Source organism: Patagioenas fasciata, chromosome 4, assembly GCF_037038585.1.
Source record: "Patagioenas fasciata isolate bPatFas1 chromosome 4, bPatFas1.hap1, whole genome shotgun sequence".
Classification (NCBI taxonomy): domain Eukaryota; kingdom Metazoa; phylum Chordata; class Aves; order Columbiformes; family Columbidae; genus Patagioenas; species Patagioenas fasciata.
Window position 1 is genome coordinate 46690556 of NC_092523.1, and position 25195 is coordinate 46715750.

General features: G+C 37.4%; 1 protein-coding gene across 3 annotated transcripts in view; it reads left to right on the forward strand.

The window, feature by feature from the left end:
* DCHS2 (dachsous cadherin-related 2) overlaps positions 1 to 25195 on the forward strand; it is a 115553-nt gene that overhangs the window by 86274 nt on the left and 4084 nt on the right. For 2 of the 3 annotated variants that reach the window (XM_065837872.2, XM_071807773.1), the window contains exons 11-19: positions 3102 to 3236; positions 3481 to 3690; positions 4931 to 5788; positions 11357 to 11467; positions 14071 to 14282; positions 15788 to 15939; positions 18591 to 18721; positions 20226 to 20512; positions 23428 to 23566. In XM_065837872.2, the coding sequence (XP_065693944.2) occupies positions 3102 to 3236; positions 3481 to 3690; positions 4931 to 5788; positions 11357 to 11467; positions 14071 to 14282; positions 15788 to 15939; positions 18591 to 18721; positions 20226 to 20512; positions 23428 to 23566 (2235 nt within the window). Of the gene's footprint in view, positions 1 to 3101; positions 3237 to 3480; positions 3691 to 4930; positions 5789 to 11356; positions 11468 to 14070; positions 14283 to 15787; positions 15940 to 18590; positions 18722 to 20225; positions 20513 to 22926; positions 23050 to 23427; positions 23567 to 25195 lie in introns of those variants that run through there. The other variant, XM_071807774.1, reaches the window with a different exon arrangement.

Sequence of the window (25195 nt, forward strand, 5' to 3'; positions counted from 1 at the left end):
TTTTTACTGACGATTGGAGCAATCATCAACTTTTTGTTTTATTTGTCTTTCTACTTCATTTTCTGCAAAGAGAGAAAGCAAGCAACCATCCACCTTCTTTGTGTCTGACCCAAGCTTTAAGCTTGCTTCCAGTTCAAAAAGTCTTTTTAATTTTTTTTTTTTTTTAATCACTGCTTAAATTTTTGCTTGTAATGGATTTTCCTTCCTTGTGGATATCCATGAACCTTCTTGTTTGGCAGACTCCCTCCAGCACATTACAAGAGCTGCACTTACTGCATCTCTCTGTTGCCTTGTTTTCTCAGAGTCCTCTTACATAGTGTGAGCTCTCCATCCACTCCAAGGCCGACATCTGACAGTGCAGTACAAGTAAATACAAGTGTAAAGACACATGTAATATAAATAAATGGTGGGAACAAATGCACAAGAAAGCAGATACCTGCAGAGTGTTTAAGATGGGTCAGGGGTCTGCCTTGAGATGTGTCTTGGCAGAAGATCTGAATGAACTGAACTATCAGTTGTCAAGGTCTGCTTTTAGCTGATGTGCATGTCTGTGGTTCAGCAGTTATGTCTGGAGCCTCAGGAGAAAACTCTCAGGTTAATAGGGACCCCTGACTTAGAGTTATGAGACAGGGCTTACTGCCATTCACTGGACATTTTGTCTTGCTTATTCTTGGCTTATCATGGTCTTAGCGACACTAGTATTATGAAAATGAGACTTGAGCCTAGATTTGGCACAGGGAGACGTCTTTTCCCATTGCTTATTTGCCAGTGTTGGTAGTAGACATGTTCATAGTGTAATGCCATGCATGCTGCTTTAGAGAAGCCGTGGCAGCACCTGGGAGGATGGGGCTGCTGGTGCTGTGATTGGGACAGGAGAAATGGGCTGAAGCTTTTCCCTGGCTGCAGCTCAGGTAGCAAACAGCCATCCTGCTGTTCAGTCTGTGGGGGAAGGGGTCCCTTCCACTTGCCTGTGGAAAGGAAGGGCCTTAACTCCTCTTTCAGCTCATAATGCACAGGAGAAATAGTTTCTCATTTCAGTTTGTAATTTCAGCACCCAAAATGTGACTAGCACTACTGAATAATTAACCAACAGGATGGATCAAGTGAAAATGCGTCAGCTGCTGTGCCTGGTGAATGCGTAGGTTCATCATTCTTCTCTTGGCGAGGGTATGCAACTTTCTCCTGCTGCTAGGTGCGTGCTCCTAGCAGCTGGATATGAGCAAGGAGGCAGTAAGTACTTGGGAAAGAAATGTAATTAAGGTGTGACATATCTGTGTGCTTTAAGGGTTAAAAGTTTTAATTTCAGTAATGTGTGAATAGTCAACTTGGATGGTACCCACATGGCTTTTCAGCACTGTTTGTGAATAATGTCCATCGTGAAATCTGCCAGTGAAGGTCCTGGGTTGAAGCAGTTCAGTTGCAGGAGACCAAAGGCTAATAGTTAACATCAGCCCTGTGGTGTCATGGGTCTTTTTTTCCATCTGTAGCATACTGGTGATTAAGGATAGATAAATGCAGACAGCTGTGAATACTTTTTAAAATGTAGTTGAATGGTATCAAATATGGACGGATCACATAGTGTATGTCGGAGCCTTACATTTTCAAGACATTCTCTTTGATTACTGCTGTGATTTTTCTTCTTTCTTCTGGAAAGACAGAAGGATTTCTGTAATTAATTTTCCTTGTGCATTGTACCAATATGTCCATCTTTTGACTCAGTTTAGAAGTAAATGCCTTTACAGTAATAATTATTTTAATCAAATATCAGTAGTTGTCAACTATTTAGTGAAACTATTCGAAGGCAAACAAAGGAAGTCACGGGTGCTAAAAACTGTAGACTCTGTTTCTTCTCTTGAACTGGTGATTCCCCACCAACTCCAGTGCAGATTGTCCGGTTTGTTACTGCAGGAGATGAGAACAAATAGGCAGTGTTTAACTCTGAACAGCTGTTTTAGTATGACTAGGAGTACTGGAGCTTTCCAGGTGCACTAACTGTCCCTATGCTACTAAAAGACTGATTGTTGGTTGAAAAAAACAGAATGCTTAAATGAAACTTAAAAAAACATAAAAAAAAAAAAAAAAAAAGAGCCTGATAGTATAAGCCCTTCAAGTATGATGTAGGATAAAACTCATTAAAGTTAATAATATGAATGTGATGGAGATTACATTTTACTTCCCTCAGGAGGGTGCTGAAACCAGAAAAAATATGAAAGAAATTATGACCATGATAGGTAAGAATGTGGAGTCCCATTTCTTGTTCAATTCAGACAAGCAACTCTGAAATAAAGGTTTTTGAAGACCTGTACAGTTTTAGCCTACTATTTTCTACAGAAAGACAGGAAGACTAATATTCCTGTACTGTATAGAGATGATAGGTCTAATTAGGAACTGGATGGAATTTGCATTCAGAAAAACTTTGAAGGAGGGAAAATCTTTAGCCTTGCTCCTTGGAAATCTTGCACGACTTTGTAAAACCAAACAGTGTCTCTTCAGAGACTGGCTACAAGTGAGAGCTCTCTAAAAGGCCTGAGATTTGCTCTGGGAATGTTCACCAAATTAGCTTTTCTGTTGAAGACAACTAGGAGATACATACCTTGTGTGTCTCGATGGGACTTAGGCACCTGCCTGCTCAGCAGTACAAATATTTAGAACTGGTGAGCATCCTAAGAAGTGGATATTTTCTCTGAATGCTTATACTACTCAGTGTTGTACTGTACAGAGATACTTGCATTGGCTCCCGGTACTCTGCCTGACAGCCTGTTGAGAAATAAACTGACTGTGACAGGGAGGGCAGAAGACAAATGCATGGATTCCACAATCTAAGTTAATGCTTTCTTGCACCATGTTGATGTGTTAGCTTGTTTGGAGACATGCCCTGACCAACAAGAAATGCCGCTGGAGTCACTAGGAGTGGCTGGAAAACTTAGGCACAAAGTAGCAGCTGGGCAAGACTTTTGTGCTAATGAAGAAGCAGTTACTCTCTCCATTAAAAATAGCTATTTCATCCGTAAGCTATTTCCTAGGGTGGTGGGGAGAAGACAAGAGACCTGAATGTGAGGAGAGTGGCTGTGTTTTACTAAGACTTCCATTTTGCTTTGAAGGACTGAATTCCTTGCTTCGGTATGAAATTTTACCGGGAACGGGGTATGAGAAATTCAGGATGAACTCGGACAGTGGAGAAGTTGTAACAACCACATCATTGGACAGGGAAACCCAGGACGTTTTCAGTATTAAAGGTAACAGTATGAAATAGCTATGAGTGCCTGTAAAATGTGAAGTGAGAATGGGTGTGATGTTACTATCAAGCTTACCTTTTTTAATGCCATGTGAATTAGATGGGAGTGGTAAGATTTTCAGGAACAGAAGAGCATGTGCTTTTTGCATAGCAGAAATAACTCTGCTATTCTGATATTATTAAGAAGTATCCATCGTTGCACCTACAACTGTTGTATACAATTTACTTCCTTTTTTTAATTATAGTTTTGGTTCGGGATAGTGGAGCCCCATCACTGTCAAGCATGGTGACAATTATCTGCAAAGTGCTGGATGAAAATGATCACTCTCCCATGTTTCTTCTTCCCACCTCTGAGATCCGTATTCCAGAGAACCAACAGCCTTCTATTGTTTACATTACTCGAGCTGTGGATATGGATGCTGGTGATAATGGAGCTCTAAGATACAAAATAATTAGTAAGTTACATTCCAATTTTATTAGTATAGATCAGGAAGTACATAGACAGCAGTATCCAGGTTTTAGACTAGCCTTGATTTTACCAGGCCTCTCTAGTTGCTGTCTTGTCCACGTGCTTCTTTCATGTTGAAAAAAAATCTTTCATCCCTTTGTTAGCATTAATAAGTACTTTCCAGGCATACTTTCAGTCTGCTTTCTGAATTTGAAGTAGTACAGAAAAGAAAAACAAAAAGCTACCAGTACTGGAAGGAGGCATTCATTGCAAAGGCATAGTTTTGTTCCTTGTTATAATAACTTGTGGAAATTCTGAATATGCATATACCCTTAAAAATAAGTACAAGAATTAATCAAATTTTATTTACTTAATTGTATTTATTAAGTTTTATTTCATGAGAGCTTCTTTCACCCAGCAATTAGTAATGTCATACTTGGTTCTCAGATTGCCAGACTCTCCCCACGTCTACTGTGCCAATGTAAGCTCTGCAGCTGTTCAAAGCCTCCTGTAATATCTTTGCACAAATACAAGTACGCTGTGCTTACTTTGGTTTGTGGCTCTCAGCAATAGCTCAAATGTAGGCAGATAGCTACTGTGGTAACAGCTAACACATTTTTCTTTGAACAGTTATGAATACCTTTATGTTTTCTTGGTGTTAATTTCATGATCTCTTATGATCTTTAATTCAATTACTTTTGGTCTTTCTACATGTTGTAAAGCATGTATGCCATTAATTGTTACTAAAAATGCTGACTTTTCTGCCAACTGCTTCATATTTACCTTCTCCCTCCCCACACCCACCAATGTAGACCTTGCACAACTATACACTTCCAAGAGACAGGTTTGTAGAAAAGAACAAGGAACCAGTAGTTACAATTGTCAGCAATGCTTTATAGCTTTCTGGAATTTGTAACTAAGGTTGGGAAGAGGTCACTTGTGCAGCAGTGTAGTTGCAGGAGATTTTATAAGGTGTGCTGCTTTGGGAAAAAAGACATGCATTTGGCAAAACAGCCACTCTGTAAGTTGATATGACATTCTGTATTTACTGTCATTGCCACCCACTGATTTAAATGAAATGCAGGTTTTAATTTGTATAAGATGAATAAAATATGCGAAAGGCACACGAGCACACCAGCTGTATGAGCAATTGGATCATGTTATTGGAATTAACATATTGATATTTGCAAGGGATTCTTTCATCAAAAGCAATTGTTTTGTCTTTTTTTTTTTGATGTGTTCGAAAGGTGGAAATGTTGGAGAATACTTCGCACTAAATAACACTTCAGGAAAACTGCTGGTCACTCGTAGCTTAGACAGAGAAGATGTCAGCAATTTCACTCTTGTAATTGAGTGCCATGACCTAGGCAGCCCCTCGAGAAGCTCCACTGCACAACTCTATCTAACAGTCTTGGATGAAAATGACCACAACCCGTTGTTTGCAAAGACCCAGTATCAAATCTCTGTGAGAGAAGACCTTGAGGAAGGCTCAGCCATCCTGGACCTCTTTGCTTCTGACAAAGATGATGGCCTGAATGGTGAAGTTACATACTCCCTCATTGATGACACCTTTGGAGCATTTGCTATCGACAATGTAACGGGATCTATAGTTACTACAAAGGCACTGGACCGGGAGACCAAGTCCCACTACACATTTAGGGCTGTGGCTAGTGACTCTAGCACCCATTTACCAAGAAGCACCACTGTCAGGGTTGTGGTGCATGTTGATGATGTCAATGACAATGATCCCATTTTTTTTCAGAATCCTATCAGGGCCTTTGTGCGTGCTGAAACCACTGTGAATGAGACAGTAGCCACTGTGAGAGCAGAGGACATGGATCTGGGGCCAAATGGAGCTGTTGTTTTTAGTTTGATGTCAGCAGAAACTGTATTTCAGATGGATGTGAAGACAGGTGACATCATTCTTCAGGAGCCCTTGGCTTCCAAGGACTTCAGTACCCAGCTGCTAATAATGGCTTCAGATCAAGGTATCCCACCTCGAACAGCCACAGCTGTGGTTGTTATCTTTACTGAGGAGCAAGAGGAGGAGATTTCATTCAGCCAGAGCCTGTATGAAGCAAGTGTGCCTGAGAACAGCGCAGCAGGTGAGCATCAAATCCCAATTTGTGTTCTTGCAGTTGCCAATCATCTCCCTTCCTTTTGGAATGGTAATTGTAATTAATAGTGTAGGGAAACCTTATCCCTGTGCAATAGCAGGCAAAAGTTAATTTGGATGAAGCAAATACCTACCCACCTGCCCTTTTCCAGTGCACCAGAGTGAAAAAGAAGCATGCTCTGTTAGCTGGCGACATTGGCTGGCTCTTGAGTTTGCTGCCCACATACAAGAGTGTTGCTCACATTAAACAGAAAGGTCCTTTGTCAAAGGTAGTGTGTTTCCATCCCTCAGCCTGGGACACCCTGAGCACTTCTTGCAAAATTACTTTAAAGATGGGTGGAAAGTGTTTACTCATAATTTCATTTGTCAACACACACAAGCTCAGATGAGTGGTGCAACATGACATGTCTTGTTTTTGCAAAATGCTTAATGACCTGAAATAGCTTTGAGAGACAGTCTAAAACCTTACTGAAGTTTTGGACTTCATGGAAGAAGGAGAATAGAGGGTAGCATGGGATGAAGGGGTGAGAAGTTCAGAGGCTATGGTGCGTTGCCGCTTGGATGGGCTTCTGCAGTGTATCTTTAGGTAGAGCGTGTGCTACTGAATCCTACTAACAGACAAACCAGCTTAATCACAAGGTGCTTTCAGATTTATTTATTTTTGTTGTGTATAATAATGAGAATTACTGCTCTAGTATTTATCATGCAGAGAGTGTTTGTAGTTGTATCTCCTGCCAATTCAATACAGTAAGTACCTTTTCCTGCTCCAGGGGATAGGTTCATCCTAATGAGAGCGGAGGGGAGTGCCTTCTACATTTTTCTGCCCACTAATCTGCTGCACAATTGACCAGACATATTTAGAGATCTGACCTGCACTGTATTCTTGATTCGAACATAGTCTTGTGAGGTTCACCTTGAACAAGTAATTTATCCTCTTTATAGTTCAAATTTCAGTAAAATGAAAGCAGTGTTCCTTTGTATCCTAAGGGTATTATGAGACTAGTGAATTCTTAGATCTTGAGTAACAGCCTATGTATTTGATTAGGAATCGGTAAAACAGAAATGTGTTAATAATTTTGGAAAACGAATCAATATTCTTGGATAATTACAAACAGAATAGAAAACTAAGAGAGAAGATGGCTGTTGTGGTAATTACTGCTGTGGTTACTCAGCTGTTCCTTTCTCTGTGCCTAGTCAGGACTACACACCAAAGTTTTGGCTTAACATAAAGATGGTGCTGTGAGTATTACGGATGTTTCAGTTAACAGATTGAAAGTATACAATAAGGTGAAAATTTTATTTTTTTTTTTTTTACTTTATTTTTTAAACATGGCTGAAGTATTTTGGTTTCAGGCTATTTTAAAAATTTGTGATGAGTGATTAAACCACCAAGCTAGATGATCGTTCTGTCTCAGTGTCTGTTAAAAAACATGTGGGATTTTGGAAAAAGTGGAAGGCTTCCAAGAGAGAATAGTGGAGCATGCAATAGCTTGGTGGTTAAAACACTTTCCTGAAATATGAAAGGTGTAGATTCAGGTCTTCTCAGGCAGAGGAGCATTTATTTCCCTTTTGCTCAATGCTGAGCACTCTGAGTATGGAAACCATGGGATAAGAAGTTCGTTTGACCAGGATTTACAAGTAGTTTTGGACACCATAAAACTGATATTTTCTGTCAATGTGAGTCACAGATACCCCAAGGCCTCCTAGTCCTATTTTACTAGAGTCAGCACTGTACAATAATTAATTGTGTGTCACTTTGCAAAGGAGAGTCTGCCCTGGGGGAATTGCTGCTTCCAGAAGATACAGTTCGGATGTCACAGCAATGTGTGCTAATTTCTCATTTTCTGTCTTTTTATTGATCTGCCCATTGAGAGTCAATTGTGGAAATGTACAGGGCCCTCGATCCAGAAGGTGAAGTGACCAGGGTTGTTCCAGAGGCGAGCTCGGGGATCCCAGTTTTGTCTCTCCCTTGCTGCAACAGGCTTGTATTTTCATAAAGTGTCATGAGAACCTCTCTGTCAGGCTTCCCAGGGAAGTGAGGTCGAGGCCCTGGGGTTTTGGTCTTTTCAGAAGAGATAGGATTAACCTGCATTAATATTTCTTTCTAGTTAAGAAAAAAACAGGGAAGATATTTTTTTAGATTTAAGGAAAGAAAATAAAAATTGAGGCTTTACAGAAATAGATAAACTGCTCTGATCCTAAATTTTCCTAAGAGTGGATATATTCCTGGATCAGGCCAGATAATCCATCCTGAAATTACAGAAATGCACCGATTCTTTGGTATCAGAATGCTGTAGTCACACGTTCTCCCATTAAATCTATAGAAAATATAAATAAGACTAGATTTAAATTGTTTTGACTAAAGAAATTTAGCAAAGCTTCAATGTAAACAGGATGGTTTAGTCCCAAAATGTTAGTTTGTGTATTTAATAAAAGTCTATTTGCTCAGAAGATCGAATTCTTTTAAGAGTATGAGAGATTTTACTAAATACTGATACCATTTAGGCTCTGTTTGTAGTATTTTCTTATTTATATAAGCATAAATAAATATCATATATCCACATTTCAGGGGGAAAAAAAGCATGATTATAATTAAAACTCTCATAGATGCTGGCTTAGAGGATATATGTGATCCTGGGACCCCTGCAAATATGAATGGTACCAGTGTATTCAGTCCAGGGGAGATTTACATTACATTCTGATTATTTGTAGAACTGGTATTAATAAATGTGGCTTTTCCTCCTAGTTTTTTTCTACCTTAACTAATAGAGTGGGAAAAATCTAAGTTTATTTTTAAAGAATCAAAAATCTGGATAGTATAAATGACAAAAGACAAAGCCAAGGGTCCTTAGTTTTGACTTAGTCTAAACTCGTCCATTGGGTAAATGCCTCAGGAATTTGTCCTTGTGGTGAGATTTTCTTTAAGTCTTGGACCTCCAAATTTGATGACCTTCAGAAAACCCCATTCTTCTAGTTTTTGTTTCATGTTGAATATTTAATGTCTTTAAATATTATAAACTGTATTACAACAGGCACTTAGAAGGCAGTCAATAAATAATCAAGTCACTATGGCCTCTAGAGGGTAGGAAACCTTCATTATTCACCAAGCTTTCACTTGAGTGGTTGTTTGCATAGCACTTCCTTGGAGACAGATTCACCAGCAAAACTTGTTGACTCCTCCGTTTTTTTTCCTACTAGATATAAAATATGTAGTCTCTTTTTCTGTAAATCATCTCTTACTCTTTCTGCTCAGTTAGCTTTTTCTTTCATGAGCAATTAAGAGGTCTCAAGAAACAATGCCAAGGATGAACGGGGGCTAGATGACAAAGGGGGGAAAGAGGCTATTATACTGAGTACTGAAGAGAGAAGAAAAATAATGAAAATAATCACTATAGCAATGCAGTAGCTCAATTCTGCTGTGTATGCTATGTGCATGTTTTTCAACCTATTCGGCCACGCAGGCAAATACTGTCCGTGCTGCCGTGCTTCAGTTTCAAGTCACCAGGCATAATGTAAAGGTTGGTGTGTAGGCTATTTTAAAGCATTTTGAGCTACTTTCAAATGCAATCAGGTTGCCTCTGTTTAAACTGAAAAAAAACCTCTAAATATAAACATTTTAGATCATTCTTAACTTCCTTCAATATTCATAGCTAATTCAGAAGTTGATTGCATAGTGTTTCAAGCCAATCTGACTGCTTTCGGCTATGATCCCAATCTCCCTCCTTCTTTCCGCTAGCTTCAGTGATGATCTCATCCTTGTGCTGCCAATTTCAGTGTGCTTTGCAGCCAGAAAGCTACCTTTCTATTAATTTTCTCCAGTTTAAGTGTTAAATGTTATGAGCTCTGCTTAAAGCAGTATTTGAATCACGCATACATGAAATTACGAGCTCCAGCAGATCGTTATGATCTTGCTATTTACCTATGAAGGGTCTGTTTGTGTCACAATAGACCTCAGAGTTCGATAATTATTTTTTGACAATTAACTAAAAATTCACTATTTGAAGGAGCCATTTTCTGTGAAAGGTATCAAAAACAGATAAACTTTGTTCTCTGCCCAAAAAAAGGTGTAAAGAATTTTAACTACATGAAAAATAGGAAACTTAAATGATTAGGATTTGAGGATCCAGAGCAAAAATTAACTCCTGAAAAATAGGAATTTCAGTAGAAGTGCTGCTGCTTCCTTTATTTCTGGTAGTTTTTCTTATTAAACATGCAAGCAAACAAGCGAAAAGACTGCTAACAGCACTAGAAGATAATTAGTGTCATTCTTCAGACCTTGAATTCTTTTCTTATCTTTGGCTCTGCTCTGAGGATGCTATGAATTATTGCACTTGCAGGTTTTCATAGTAAATCAAAGTTGCTCAGCAATGAAAATTCAGCCTACAACCCCCTATTTTAGTTCCTAAAAAAAACTAAATCAGCATTCATATCGGTCTTTATCTTTTGGACAGTTGGATCTTACTTCTAGAACTTTTCTAGTAAATCTAAATATATTGACTGATACATAAAATTGCATTTGTCAAAATTGGCATACTTTTGCTTTTGACAGTCGGATTTTAGGAGCAAATGACAAACCATATAAAACAAAATTTCCCATTTAAAAAAAAATAATAAGTAACAATGCTAAAATAAAAAAGGTAGCGGATAGTTGTAAGGGTAATATTTTCTCACATTTTTACACTAAAGTTCTTTCCTCCGACATCCAAAACACTGAGTGTGAACAGCCTGCTCTTTCTAATATAATAAAGTAGCTAGTTGTCTGTAATGCTGTTTTGAAGAGTTCAGGCTGCACAATAACCTCACTCCATCACAATTGCATAGAATCAATTGCAATTAAATGAAATAGTTAAAATCCATTAAAATCAATTGCCATATATGCTGAACAATTTAATAACTCACGTGAAAAAAAAATTATTTGAAAATCTTGATAATGCTTTTTAAACATTTTTGTTAAACATTATGATTCTGACCAGAATAATGTATTCAGTTCCACATTTTTCCTATAATCCTATTTCTAAAAGGATTTTTATTTCATGTATCTTGTATTTTATATTAAATCATTACTCTTTTATTTGAATTTGGATTGTGCTTGAATTTACACATAACTATGCATGCAGTTTCATATTTTCATTCTCTTTGTCAGAAGATGGCTAATTAAAACTTTTAAAAACATTTAAGATATTGTTCAAAAATTCCGATTGAATTCAGATAAATGAAGGAAAAATAAACTCTTTATGGTGATTCGAGGCTAACATCCATTCCTATGATGCACAAAAAAAGGACTGTTTTCCTTAGAAGAATTCATGAAAAGGTGAGATTTAAGTGACCAAAGATAGCATGACCTGAACAAAAGGAATATATATGATGTCAGTTAAGAGGTAGTTCCAGTAGTACACAAGAGTTTGTAATTAGCAGAAGTTCAAACTCGTCTTTTTGTTTAGGCAGGTGATGAAGTTGTGATCAGATGAGTAATTTATTAGGCAAGGAGGGATAGATAGTGCCTTACATGTGAACATTCTAAAGTGGACATGATAAAAATGTCTTATTCCTTCCATAGGTACATCACTTCTAACTGTAGATGCTTATGAACGCAAATTTACAGGAGAAAACATAAAATACAGCATCCTCAGTGACAAGGAAAGTATATTCTCCATACACTCCATTACAGGTACATTTTTATAAATACTTTTTTTTTTTTCAAGTGTCTGTGCATAGCTTAAAGAGTGTGTTCTCTAAAATATAGCAAGTTCCTACCACAAGAACAGGAAGTAGATATCTTAGAGCATTACTCTCCTGTTACAATGAATAAATCATTAGTAAAAACAGGGAAGTGGAGAGACCTCCACTATTGTAAACTTGATGTGGAAAGAAATTGAACACCAGTATACTTGTTTAAAATGCTTGGTTCTGATTAACTATTTATCACTAGGTGTTTGGACTTGATAAACTACTGCTTTGTGATCCAAGCTGTGACTCCATCTTGTTTCCTATCCTAAAGTTGCCCAAAAATTCAAGACACTCCTTATGTAGGAAGCATTAGACCCTTTTTAAGTTTAATGCTCTTTGTTTCAGCAAACCTTGAACAGTCTGAAAGTCAAATTTTTTTTTTTTGCAATTGTGTTTGTATTCTGCAGCTGGTCTGTTTTCACCTGTTCTTCAGTCAGGAACTTCTGATGGCAGGAGCACAGCACATTCCCCGTGTGCATTTACGTGCTCTCACCTCAGACGTGTAAGGGAGCACAGCTACTCTAGTTGCCTCCCTAAACATCTGCAACAAAAGAGTTTGCCCTCACAACAGCTGTGGGCTTTCTGGGATGGCACAGACAGTGTGAGCAGTTTCCCTCAGAATTAGTGTAAATAACCTGTACTCTTAACAAATGTCTTTCTCCCTGAGTTCCTGGAGGCTTTAATCACTGATTACTCTGATGTCTCTAGACATCAAGTGGTGTGCTCCTGTGAAGCTATCACGTTTGATGCTGATGGACAGTTAAAATTATTTTTCTTTGTTTAGATGAGGATTAAAGTACATACACTTGATTTCCAAGTCATCCTTATTTCACTGAAATAAAGCTAGAAAGATGATTCGTAAAGAACATCTTAGACCCAGAGAAGTTTATGCCCAAGAAAGTGAATCTTCTCCAATATCACCTCTGATGAAAAAAAAAAAAAAAAAATCAAAGGGAATTTTCCGATTTTCGTTTTATTTTTTCAATCAAGCCAGGCTGAAAAATGGTTACATTATGTTTTTAAGAGTCTGATAAGCAGTCTCTTCACAAATGATAGTGGAAATGCTATCGCAGTGGATATCACAAGTCTTTTGAAATAGTTTGAATCATTGTGGTTCCGTTTCCTTTCTTCTGGAACCTTTTTTCTGTTTCTTAGAAAACGTTAATTGAAGTGCAGCCTTTCAGGACTTTTTAAGATAAGTTCTTACCTCAGCATTAATTTTGACACCAGTAACTCCCTACTCATGGTTTCTACAACAGAAGTATTTTGAGCTATATTGGTGCCCTTCCTATCTTAGTTATTCTAAACAGCAAAAGGTCTGCTTTACTTGTCTTTTCAAGCATAGATGTTAATTAACTCCCTTTTGGAGAAGATTTTCTCCCATTCTAGGGGGATTTATTGTATTGTAGAATCATATGAAGTATAGTAGGAAGTGATCTGAAGACATGAACTAGTCTGTCCTTTGACACAGAAGGAGAATCAGCTGTGCTTAAATCTTACGGAAGATTGTCTGTCAAGTTCTTAAAACCTCCAGTGATAGGGATTCTTTAAATCCTCTCAATAGGCTGTACAAGTCTTGGTAGCTGGTTTTAATTAATATTTATCTGAATGTTTGTTGAAACAATTTAAACTTATTACTTCTTAATTTAACAACAATAGACATCAGACAAAGGCAAAAAAACTCTTCATATTAAAAGACTTGCTACCCTGTTACCCTGTTTCATCCTTGTGTGCACTTCTCTAGAATGAGCAACTATGTTTCTTTAACTTGTTCCTTCAGGTGGCATATCTCAAACTTGATTATTTGCTCCACTCTACACTATTAATAGAATCTTTCAGTTGCTCTCTGTCATTTTGAAGTGTATTCCTTCTGCCAATGTCTATTTTGCTTTTTCTGTATGCAGAATATGATCATTTTTAAGTGTTGTACTGAAGAGGGACCACCTGACAGCTTTGAAGTCTTTATGTTCCAGATGCAATTCCTGAATACTGAGCAGATCCATAAACAATAGCCAATAATTGCTGCTTATCTTAGAAAATAAAAACTAAAAAACATTAGCTTGGAGAGCCACAGTACCTGGGTTCTTATCCTGTCACAGGTTTGGGATATAGACATTAATGACATAATTACTGAAAAATCCCTGTGAAACTGAATTTCAATTCAATATGAAATTAACATACGAATGTATACAAGCATACTGTGTTTAGTGTTTAGATGTAATGAAGGCTGAGAGGAGACCTTATCACTCTCTACAACTGCCCGAAAGGAGACTGTAGCATGGAGGGTGTTGATCTCTTCTCCCAAGTAGCAAGTGATAGGAGAAGAGGAAATGGCCTCAAGTTGCACCAGGGAGGTTTAGGTTGGATATTAGGAAAAAATTCTTCACTGAAAGGGCTGTCAGGCATTGGAACAGGCTGCCCAGGGAAGTGGTTTAGTTGCCATCCTTGGAGGTATTTGAAAAACGTGTAGATATGGCACTAAGGGACATGGTTTAGACATAAGTCCCATCTTGATTTAATTCATTATTTTGTTTAATAAACCAGGTACAATCATGGTAAAAGAGCCAAAGTCTCTTGATTATGAAGTTAAGAATAAAATACATCTTTCGGTTTTGGCTGAAAATAGCTTGAATTCAGCTCTCTGTGAAGTGACAGTTGTGATTCAAGATGTGAATGACAATGTACCTAAATTTGAGCAAAGCTATTACAAAGCATCAGTATGGGAAGGCCAAAGTCCTAAAAGAGACATCATACAGGTAAGTGGAAATATATCTTCCCAAGCCCAGTGCTATAGCTAAAAAGAAGTTTAGTTGATCTGTTTGTGACTACAGTCTTGCTGCGTCTCTTCTGCACCACTGTCTCTTAAAGACTGAGACTGTGGTTCTTGATGTTGTTACTACTTTGCTTGGGTATCTAAAATATTCAATGATTTTATTTTGGGACTTCATTTTAGATCTTTCATTCAGGTTTTTTAAGTTGAAAGGTAATTCTTTATTTTCTTAATAGTTGTGCAGCTGAACTTTTTTTATTTAAATTTTTTTTCTTTTCTGTTTCTCTCTTCAAGCAGTTGAAAAATACCTTTCAAAGCTGTGATACTGGTTATAATATAGCCTGGGTCTTGCATTAATGCATCTACTGAAAGGGCTATAGCAATTGAAAAAAAAATACTTTAACTCATTAGACTAGTAGAATAAAACCCAAGCGTTCAATTTAAAGTCTGATGCCTGAAGAGCAGCTTTTCTCAATTTAAATGTGCAAACACTTCTTCCTCTGAATGGATCCATTCTCCAAAAGTGTTTCCAGCTGGGCATGTTAGAGCAAAAGAAGACATCAGTTGGACTAGAAGAACACATAATTTCCTTAGTACATGTTCTTGCATTGCAAGTCAGGTCACAGTGAGGGTAATGTTAGGTACTAAAAATATTCCTTCTCTAGAGAATAAATAAATGGAAAGCTACAAATGCCTCCAGGGCAAACTGATTAGAAACTGATGGACCTTGTGTTTAGAGAAACATATGTCCAGGAATGGAGAAGAATCAAAAGGCAGTCAACCTAGATGTGTAGTCAAAATTTTATGACAGAATATGTTCTGTTATGTTTCCTTTATTCAATCTGACTAGTCACCTCTGCTATGGTTTGGATCCTGTACTCATTATAATGCTTGTTCAGCAACCAGAAAAATATGAAGAAAACTCTTGAAAGAGTCAGAGGAGTCTTTGAGAAGCCTGCTCACTGCTGTTGAATGTTATCTATTCTGTTGGTTTTACAGCTTGCCTCGTCCTTTTTTACATTTTCTCATTTGTATTTAAAAAATGAATTAATTAACTATCCATGAAAGGACAGCTCTGCAAACTTAAAAATCATTATTTTATCCTGTTTCTGATGGAATATAACAGTAATACTTGAAGGGACAGTCCTGAACCACTGAGAAAGTGCATTCTTATGCACTAAACAGAGACAGCATTCTAACAGCAACCTTATAGCAATGCAAGCAGTATAAAATTATTACATTCACCCCCTGTGCTTTATGTAGCTGAATTTCAGATTACTCAGGGAAAAAATTCATGTGCATCCTATTGTGATTCATGAGCAGATTTTGTGACCTCACATGACATCATGTTGGGCACCAATATGATTATTTGGTTAAATCTGTGCAGTTGAAATGAAAGTAACCAGAAATAGATGATTGTTGTGTAAAGTTTTTCTTTCTGAAATTGCATTCTGCCATTTTGAATTAAGCTTCAGTTTTGCTCCCAAACAGGTATTGGCAACTGACCTTGACGCTGGGCTAAATGGAGAAACTGAATACTCAATTGTATCTGGTAATGAAAAAGCAGCATTTCTAATTGATTCAGCAAGAGGGATTTTAGCAACTACTACAGTCCTAGATCATGAAGACACTTCATCTTACAGGTTTGTATGCAAGGTTCTTATAAAAATGTATTCTTTTGTTCACATTGAGATTCATCGTGTTGTGTATTTTGTAGTTTTCTGTTGATACCTGTCACCCAACAGAGCCTGGGCGCAAGCCAGACAGCACTGAGGATATCACTAAAGCTTCCCATTTGTGCTATGGATTCTTGCATACTTCTCAAATTCAGTGGAAGAAATATAGTCTTGTTTAGTCAATGTCAACACTTAGTGATATAAGTGAGCATGCCGATTCTCTATAGAAATGATGACAAGTTCCTAGATTTTAGTTTATGAACAACTGCATGACCATTCCCTCTCTGGAATAATTTTTTATAAATACATAAAAACACAGAGAAAGCACTCAAACCAAATCCAAGAAACAGGGATGTGTTCTGTTCTTTAATTAGAATACAGTTCAAATTTTCTTCTCCATAATCTGATATAGATGGAAACACCTTACAGAAGCAGCTTTAAGCTGTCTTGTACTAAGTATTAGGTTTCTTCCTGTTTTCCAAGAAACTGGGAGTAAATATGACCAAATGGAGATGGCAGTTTATCTTTACAGTCATGACATAACTGGAATTAGAAAGCAAAAAATCATGCCTTGGAGAGAAAAATAATAGTATAAGGATTCATTAATACACCCTTTTTATGTACTGCAGTCTCTACAGAAAATCGATTTCTGTATATGTGTCAGTAGACAGTAGAAATTACCTTTTTTTTTTTTGTATTCCCCATATGGTTGTGGCATCAGTTAAAGTATTTGCAAGTTTTACTGTCCTCCGGGGCCTCAAAGTTTTAAACATCCAATCACAATTCTTATGAACCAGAATAACTTTTAGAAAGCCACATCGTAATTATCAACTAAATATGATGTTTTAAAAAATATCAGTGTAATTTGATAATAGTATCCTGAAGGAAATACTTTGGTTTAACTTAATATATAGACCAGGAGTTTATTTTTTAGTTTTTCACTGAATCAAAAACATCAGTTGTGATTTTTAGTCATTTAAGTAGTGTAATACATTTTATTTGTAGCTATTACTTTTAAAAGAATACCTGCAATAAATCCTTCAAAGAAAGGGTGTTTACTCTAAATGAAGCATTGAACATGTAATAATTCTCTTGTCTTTTACTGGGAACCTGATTTATTTCTGTATTTATGTGGGAGCTTAGCATTTTAAATTGACAGGTTTTTTGAGGAATCTGAAGCTTCATGTTCCTTCTCTTTATTAATATGTTAATATGTACATTGTTAGATTAAAAATGAATAGCAAAAGAACCTTTCAAAACTATTTTCCCGTTTAATTTCAAAATGTTACCATTGCTTCTTTCAAATTTGCAAGTTGTTTGTTTTGTCTAAATGGGAAATATTCATCCCCAGAAGCTCCAAGTCTTTTATAATAGGAGTTATAATGAAAGTATTGACAGAACCCTGGTTTTAATGCCTTGGCTGAGATGTTTTTATGATAATTTTTTTTTTCCTGAAACCTTAGAAAGTGATTATTTTTAGTAAAATATTTCCATATGTATACCTTACCAATATTCATTCTAGCAAAAATACACTTTCTATATGGAATTACACATGGTCATCAATTGAATACTAGTCTACAATTCAAGTTACATATTCTGTCAGTGTGAGAAACCTCAAGGACATTCAGAGCAGAGCTGGTGTGGTTCAGGAATGGAAATGTTGCGATATGCAGCTTGGGTTACAGCCTTGGTATTCCATATTGTCATGTGAACATATAGGAAATAATACCTGTTTGACACTTTAAACAGAAATCATGACTTAGAAGGAGGAGGGAGAAATAAAGCACTCAAAAGATATGCAGGGAGACCCAAAAAATATGATGTGACATGCAAATGGTCGTTAGTACAGAAGACATTTAATTGAGATACCAGGCTCTGACTTGTACGTCCTTTTGCACAGGTTGATGGTGGGTTTTTTTTGGTTTGTTCCTTTTTTTAGAGCTAGTTCACACAGAGAGTAAACATCATTTTATCTGCGCTTATCAGATTGTTACTTACTGTTTTCTTTACAGGTGTAAAATGGAAGCATACAGGCAAACTCTCTTAATTTGACAGTGAGATTCTAGGCCCACTAAAATCAGTGGGAACTTTGCTATTGTCAAATGGTGCATGTATTCAGGTTTTTCACTTCATCACTTACAATATAATAGCGAGGCTATTCTATATCTTTGCAGATGTTCTGGCTGAGTATTAGCTTGGATGTTTTCGTATTACCCAATTTTCACATTCCTGTTGTCCCTTTATAAACAATGAGGAGTGTCAGGCTCCTCCAAAGGACAACTGAAGATTTGATTCCTGCTCTGAATCACCAACTGGAGAAATGTGTGTCTTATTTGAAAGAGTCTTGCTAGTGAATTTAACCACCTACATTTGGTATGAAATGAGGTGAAATGGATACAGATGAATACTTTGTGTGATTTTGTTGTGACCTATAATCTTCTACACATTTTTCCTGCAAGACACAAAAAACCCCCTCAAGTCAACTTTACAGAAAGTAAGATGGAATTTAAGAGTTGCAATGAGGAGCAAGAGGGCTAATCTTTTTTTGTTTGTAATTTTTCCCCCGCTTACAACATTGGTGGATAACCCTGTGACAGTTACTGCTTCTTTAATTGCAGGTTGGTTGTACAAGCTGCTGATAAAGGAAACCCCAGACTTTCTGCTACAAGTATTGTGAAGATACAAGTGTTAGATGTTAATGACAACGCTCCAGTTGTCCATCCACTAGGTGAAGTGGACGTCCCAGAAAGTAAGTGTGATAGTACAGCTGAGTTTTGTTAAGACTAGGATTTGTCAAACAGCAATATTGCTTTTGGTGATTTGTGTAATCAAGAGACTCTAGTAGAAAGGATAATGGATTGAATTAATACTGAAATATCAAAGTAAATTGTGATGTGCTTTTGTTCTCAGAGGTATTATTATTATTATGTTCAGACATTGTGTTTAAGAATAGTTTGGAGCAAAACCATAAGCAATTCAGAAAAAGGAAAACAAATTCTACAGAAATCCATCTATATTCTGTTCATTTTGGACTGCATTGTCATATTCTTCAAATGTCTTCAATTTCTGCTCTTCTCCAATAAACATAGTTGGTGTTAAAACCAGCATTGCTAGAAATGAGACATCTTGAACTTCATTGGGATGAAAGAATGAATTTCTGTAAATTTGAATGAAGCTTTAAAATGCTCTGTAGCTTGATCCAGTTGATGATCATGAAGAGGAGGACCCAGGACCTCCTGAGTTCTCAACCCAGTGTACATCTAGTATATTATGTGACATAAGCTTAATATTTGAAGACCTTGAATCTTAAGCCCAGCATTTTCAAATACAGGCATCATATATGTGATGCGTTAAGATATACAGATGAACGTTTATGAAAATTTTGGTGCTGAAATTCCAGTACTCCTATTAACAAAAGATATCAAGGCTGTGTTTCTAGTGATATTTTTTTTAGCCTTTCCTAAATTTAGCTTCCACTGGTAATGGCAAGTACAGGAGTCATAGATGCACAGCAGCTGTAAACTACTGCCTACTTATTTACGTTTTTGTATTTTGTTTAATAATATTTGCTTGAGGACTTTACCCCACATGTTTGAGGCTTAATGCCCAAGGCATGCAAATAGTTTAGTTTCTGTTAGCTCCAGACTTTGTTAGATGGTCACTGATAGGTTTGTTTGCAATCCCTGGTACTGTCAATTTGGCACATGGCAAAAGCTGTCTGTATCCAGTTTCTCAGTCTCACAGGACTACACCTTGAGCTCTAAAGATTTTTGTGCCATGTACATCTGGTTAGTTGTCTCATCTCTCTCTAGTGGCCTTCTCCTCCTTTGGAAAAGCTTCAGAATTGCAATCACTGGCTCCACAAAGACCAGGGAACTCTGATGCCTCAGTTAAATATTTGTGTGGAGGTTTGACACCGTTCAATAAATTCATGTCACCTAAATGCATGTGAAAAACTATGGAAGTTCCTGTTACTGGTGAAGAAGCAGTTATGGCTACATTGAATCTGGGAAAGTCTAAAGAAAACCTGAATTAAAATTGTGATAAAGCAGATGCATTTGAAGAAATCCACTACTCTTTCCATAGCATTTCTGGATATTGCTCTTGTTCTTAAATACAAAGTCAAAATACAGCAAAAGCTAATACTGAAAGATTACATATATTTATGATTAAATTTTACAAAATTGGCAAAATCTTCAGAAACTGTAACATCATCTTTTAGCTATGACTTATTTTGACAATTATTGTTACAGATGCCGTACCTGGTTTTGTAGTGACTCAGGTGTCAGCAAGTGATGAGGACTCCAGGCCAGCACTACAATTTGGTTTTATTTATGAAAATAGCCCTGGAATGACATTTGCCATTGATCAGCACACGGGTGTGGTCACAGTGGTGAAACCATTAGATTTTGAAGAAACTGCTGTGTATAAGCTGAGAATCATAGTTTCAGATTCTTTACATCAAACAGAAGCAGAACTCACTATCCATGTTGTGGACATCAATGATAATCCACCAGTGTTTACTCAGGATTTGTATCAGGTGAGAACATGGCAAATGGACAACAAACAAGATGTCTTTCCATGTATGCTGATAAGTAGTAGGAGTGCTTGTTTATATTTGTCTAAAAAATGCATTTGAGCACTGAGAAGGAAGGTCTCTGCAAACTACTGCTGAGCAGAAAGAGCAAGGCTCTTCTGGGAAACCCCAGCCCCTTCCCAGGAGTTCTACTAAAAAGACTGAGGGAATGTTCGGTTTTCATGTTTATTGTTTCTGACTTCAGAAGGAAAGTGGTGTGAATGATAGTTGCACTCTATACACCATGCATTCATCATTAGGAGTTACTGGATATAATCCAAACAAGGTTTGGAGAGCAGAGTGTAGTATTCGGAAGTTCCTTCTTCTGAGACAATAGTAAACAAATTGGTACATTTATTCTGGACCCATTACTATGGCATGAATTTCTTCATTTTCAGTCATACAGCTCCACAGAGGTGTGTAGCAAATGCCCCCATGGTAGGTTATATGCATATAGTTTGTAATGTGTCACCATGCCTTATAGCAATGGCACTCATCTAGGGAGTGGGAGATACAAGTTTTGGCCTCCTCAACGTCCTCTACTAGACTGAGGAGGATATAGACTGTAGCTTTTAGACTTCTGGACAAGCATCTGAACTGCTAGACTGTTGAAGTCAAGTTGTCCAACAATGTTTTAAAACAAAGCTAGTTTTGCTACTGTAGATAACCATGGGCCACTAAGTTGATTAAAGGAACTGGAGCATATGGCACATAAGGCTCTCAAGGGTAGGCAACTAAAAGGGTTTTCCCTGGCTTCATCAGCCCTAAGGCTGTGGGGCTTGGGCTAAGGCTCAGCACATGAAATGGCTTGGTGTTAGGGTTAGGGTTCAGAGAGCGATAAACCCTGGAGCTCAAGGTGAAGTTAGGTTCCATAAGGCTGCCACAGGAAAGGTGAGGCTGCCCAGAGGAATTGTTTCCTTAGGACTTGGGCTGAGGCACAAGAGAGCCTGGAGCATGCATAGTTCAGCCTGGAGAAGAGTAGGCTCAGGGTGGATCATACCAATGTGTGTACATACTGGTGGAGGGAGTAAAGAAGACAGAGCCAGACTCTCCTCTGTGGTGTCCAGTGACAGGGCAAGAGGCAGTGGGCACAAACTGAAATACATGAAATTCTGTTTAAACATCAGGAAAACCTTTTTTCAAAAAACTCTAACAGTGACTGAGCACTGGGGCAAGTTGCCCAGAGAGGTGGTGTAGTTTCCAGCCCTGAAGATGTTCAAAACTCACCCTGCTCTAGGTGATCCTGGTCTGAGCAAGGGTTGGACAAGATAATCTCCAGAGGTGCCTGCCAGCTTCAGCCATTCTGCAATGCTGTGAACTGGGCTATTTGCTTGACTGGATGCTTTTGTGTGTGTGGTGGATATACTCAGAGCCAAAAATATGAGTCACCACAGAAGGCTTATATTTAATAATGCTTCATTTATAGATCTCAGACAGGTTGAGTCAAGAAATAAGTCTTAACATTTGGTTTAGTAAAGAAATTTCAGCTTCTGAGAGTGTACAGGTGCAGCAGTTTAGTCAGTTGGAAAACTACAAGACAGACTGTAGGCACCCTTGAAACTTTCAGGTGCCCGAGTTGTAAGCATTTGTGTAAATTGCTCACTTAAACTCCTAAATCTAAGTTCTGAAGAAGATAAAAAAAAGCACTGTTAATGCTCAAATGATTTTTTAGACCTCACCTTAAGATTTCCTCAACTCTCATATGTATCTGATTTTGAAGAATAGTTTAGGCCAGTACTTACTTGTGCAAGTGCTAGGAATTTTTTTGTAGATCAAAGCAGACATTACAGGCAGGGTCATTAACTGATGCAAAACAGTATAGCTCTATTGACTGCTGATGTAAACAGCTGAGCTTCTCTCTCCACAATCCTGATGTTTTGATGTGTTCCCTGGACAGTAAGATACACCGCGTCTTTTCAGTTGATGATATGTGTAATTCCCTATTCATAATTGTGTAGTTTTTACCCTCTTATTATCTTCTCATATGTTTTCGTGTTCATACTTTTCATGTATATTTTCATGTATATACATATATATATATATGGCTATTATATACATATAATCCTTCTGTTAAAGTGATTTAAACTAACACTTAAAGTTATGACAAAGGTAGCTGCTGCATCATACTGTTCATTTGAAATTGGATTTATAAGGTGAAAGGAAACTTTGGTCACAGAAATACTGTATCTGGAGTTCAAATAATGGAACTCTTAAGAAGGGAAAGGACTTTCATGGTTTCCTAGATTATATGAAGAAAACAGGGAGCATTTGAAAAACTGAATTCTAGGAATAATCCAGTGATGATTAAGTGATCTAGTACTGGAATTTTCAACATACATGTGTTGGGTTTTTTTTTAATATTCAATCATATATTCCAGATGGGGACTGCAGACTGTATTCCGTGTATGAAAATCAAGGTGTTTCTGAAAGCAAGGAGAAAAGCCAATTTTAGTTGCAGTCCATTGTAGGTATTCCTTCCATTAGTATACCATTGAAAAAAGAGATTCAATGATTCATGAACTCATTGTCATAATGAACTACCACTAGATGTAGAACTAGATGGGTTTTACTACAGTATAAACTTTACTATTAATTTCAGCTGTATTGTATGCATCATTTTCAGTAGCTCAACTCTTTATGGTTTTGTCCCAGAAAAAAATGACTAGGTGAAACTTTTTCCAAAGCTGGGAACTGTGTTTGGTGTGTTTGTTTTGTTTTGTTTGTTTTGGGTTTTTTTTTTGTTTTGTTTTTTTCTTCTTTCGTTCTTTCGTTCTCTTTCCCCAGTTATAATAAATGAAGGTATGGTATTTTTTATGTTAAAAATCTTTTATTAAGCTCTTTCAAACCTGTAATTTTGGTTTATATGGTTTATATGTTAGGTGAGCATGCCAGAACTCATTTCTATGGATTCCACTGTTCTGACCGTTTCTGCTGTGGATAGGGATTCTGAGCGTAATGGAATGGTTTCCTACAAAATCCTCTCTCCCTCTGAGGGATTTGCTGTTGATCACAAGAATGGTGAGTCTGTAAGCATTGTTGTTCATTTCAGCTTTTTCAGTGTAAATTCAAGTGTCATATTGCACTTCCTCACCTGTTGACAGTGATCACTTGAATTCTCGAAATCTTTGGTGACTAAAGTCCACTATATGTTTTGGCTAAATCTGTCACTATCACTGAAGAACTGAAAGCGTGAAAAACTGGAGTTCCCAGTTTATTCTTGAACCACGCACAAGGCAGGTAGTCACAACATCCTATAGGTGCTACTTCTCTAGCATGATTTAATAGAGAAGTTGCTGTATGCTTTGCATTGTTTCATAACATTTCAGCTCATGTATTAGGTTTCATTCAATTGAAGTTTATACTTATTATTTTTTAGTAGAAGTTGAACCTATCATAGTGGAGCTTCTCTACAGCGTGGGCAGTATGTTTGTAAGGTTGCTTATTTATGGAGCTTACATTATCCTATAGTCCTAAATGGAATTTAAAAGTTTTCCAAATTGAGAACACTCTTTCCAAAGTTCATAATTTTCTTAGATAGTTAAGAGATTTACCATTTTAAATTTTCTGGCCTAATGTTCCAGCACTCTGTGAGATTGAAAACTGTGTGTGTGTCACTCTGTACACATGTGTACATACAATTTTTGCTAATACCAGCCTCAGAGATTACTAGATACTGCAAAAATTATATGCAACTATTGTTCAGTGAGCAACTTCCTATGATTTGTTTGCTGTTGCTGGGTGTTTATGAGAGGTGAAATTTTGAACACTGTGTTGTTTGGGTGATGGCAACTACAAACACTGAAAATATTAACGTCTCATCCAGTTAAAGCTGTTTTCTGTTTTACCCATTTGTTGCTCTGTATTCACCAACCTGTCTGTGGTTAACGGTTGATTTCAACTGTGGTCAGAAAACTGTCACACAGTGTTGACTCTGTGGTGCTTAGCTATACACTGTGAAGAGTGAAGTAGAAGTAGATGGCTTATTAAAATAAGAGTCAGAATGGTTTGGGCTGGAAGGGACCTTTAAAAATCATCTGGTCCAACTCCCATGTTTAGATAAGCAATTTGAATGAAACGTGTTTATATAACTTACTGGCAAACCTGTCCAAATAGCAAACATGCCTATAATGCTGTTACTGGATTGCAAGCTGTTCTACTTTAACCCCAGCTGGCAACTAGGACCACACAGCTGCTCACTCACACCCCACAAGTGGGACAGGGCAGAGAGTTGAAAGAGGGGGAAGGAAAAAATCCCATGGGTTGAGATAAGAACAGATTAATAGAACATCAAAGGAAGATAACATAATAAAAACAATAGTCTATACAGAACAAGTAATGCACAATGCAGTTGCTCGCTGCCCACGACACCAATAGCCAGTCATTTCCCAAGCAGCAGTATTTGCCCCCTGACCAGCACCAGTTTATTTACTGAGCGTGACATCATATGGTATAGAACACCTCTTTGGCCAGCCTGGATCAGCTGTCCTAACTATGCTCCCTCCAGCTTCTTGTGCACCTACAGCCTTCTGGCTAAAAGTCCTTGACTTGATATAAACATTGTTTGGCAACAACCAAAACATCAGTGTATTATCAACCTTCTTATCACACTAAATGCAAAACACAGCTACTAGGAAAAAGAACTAACTG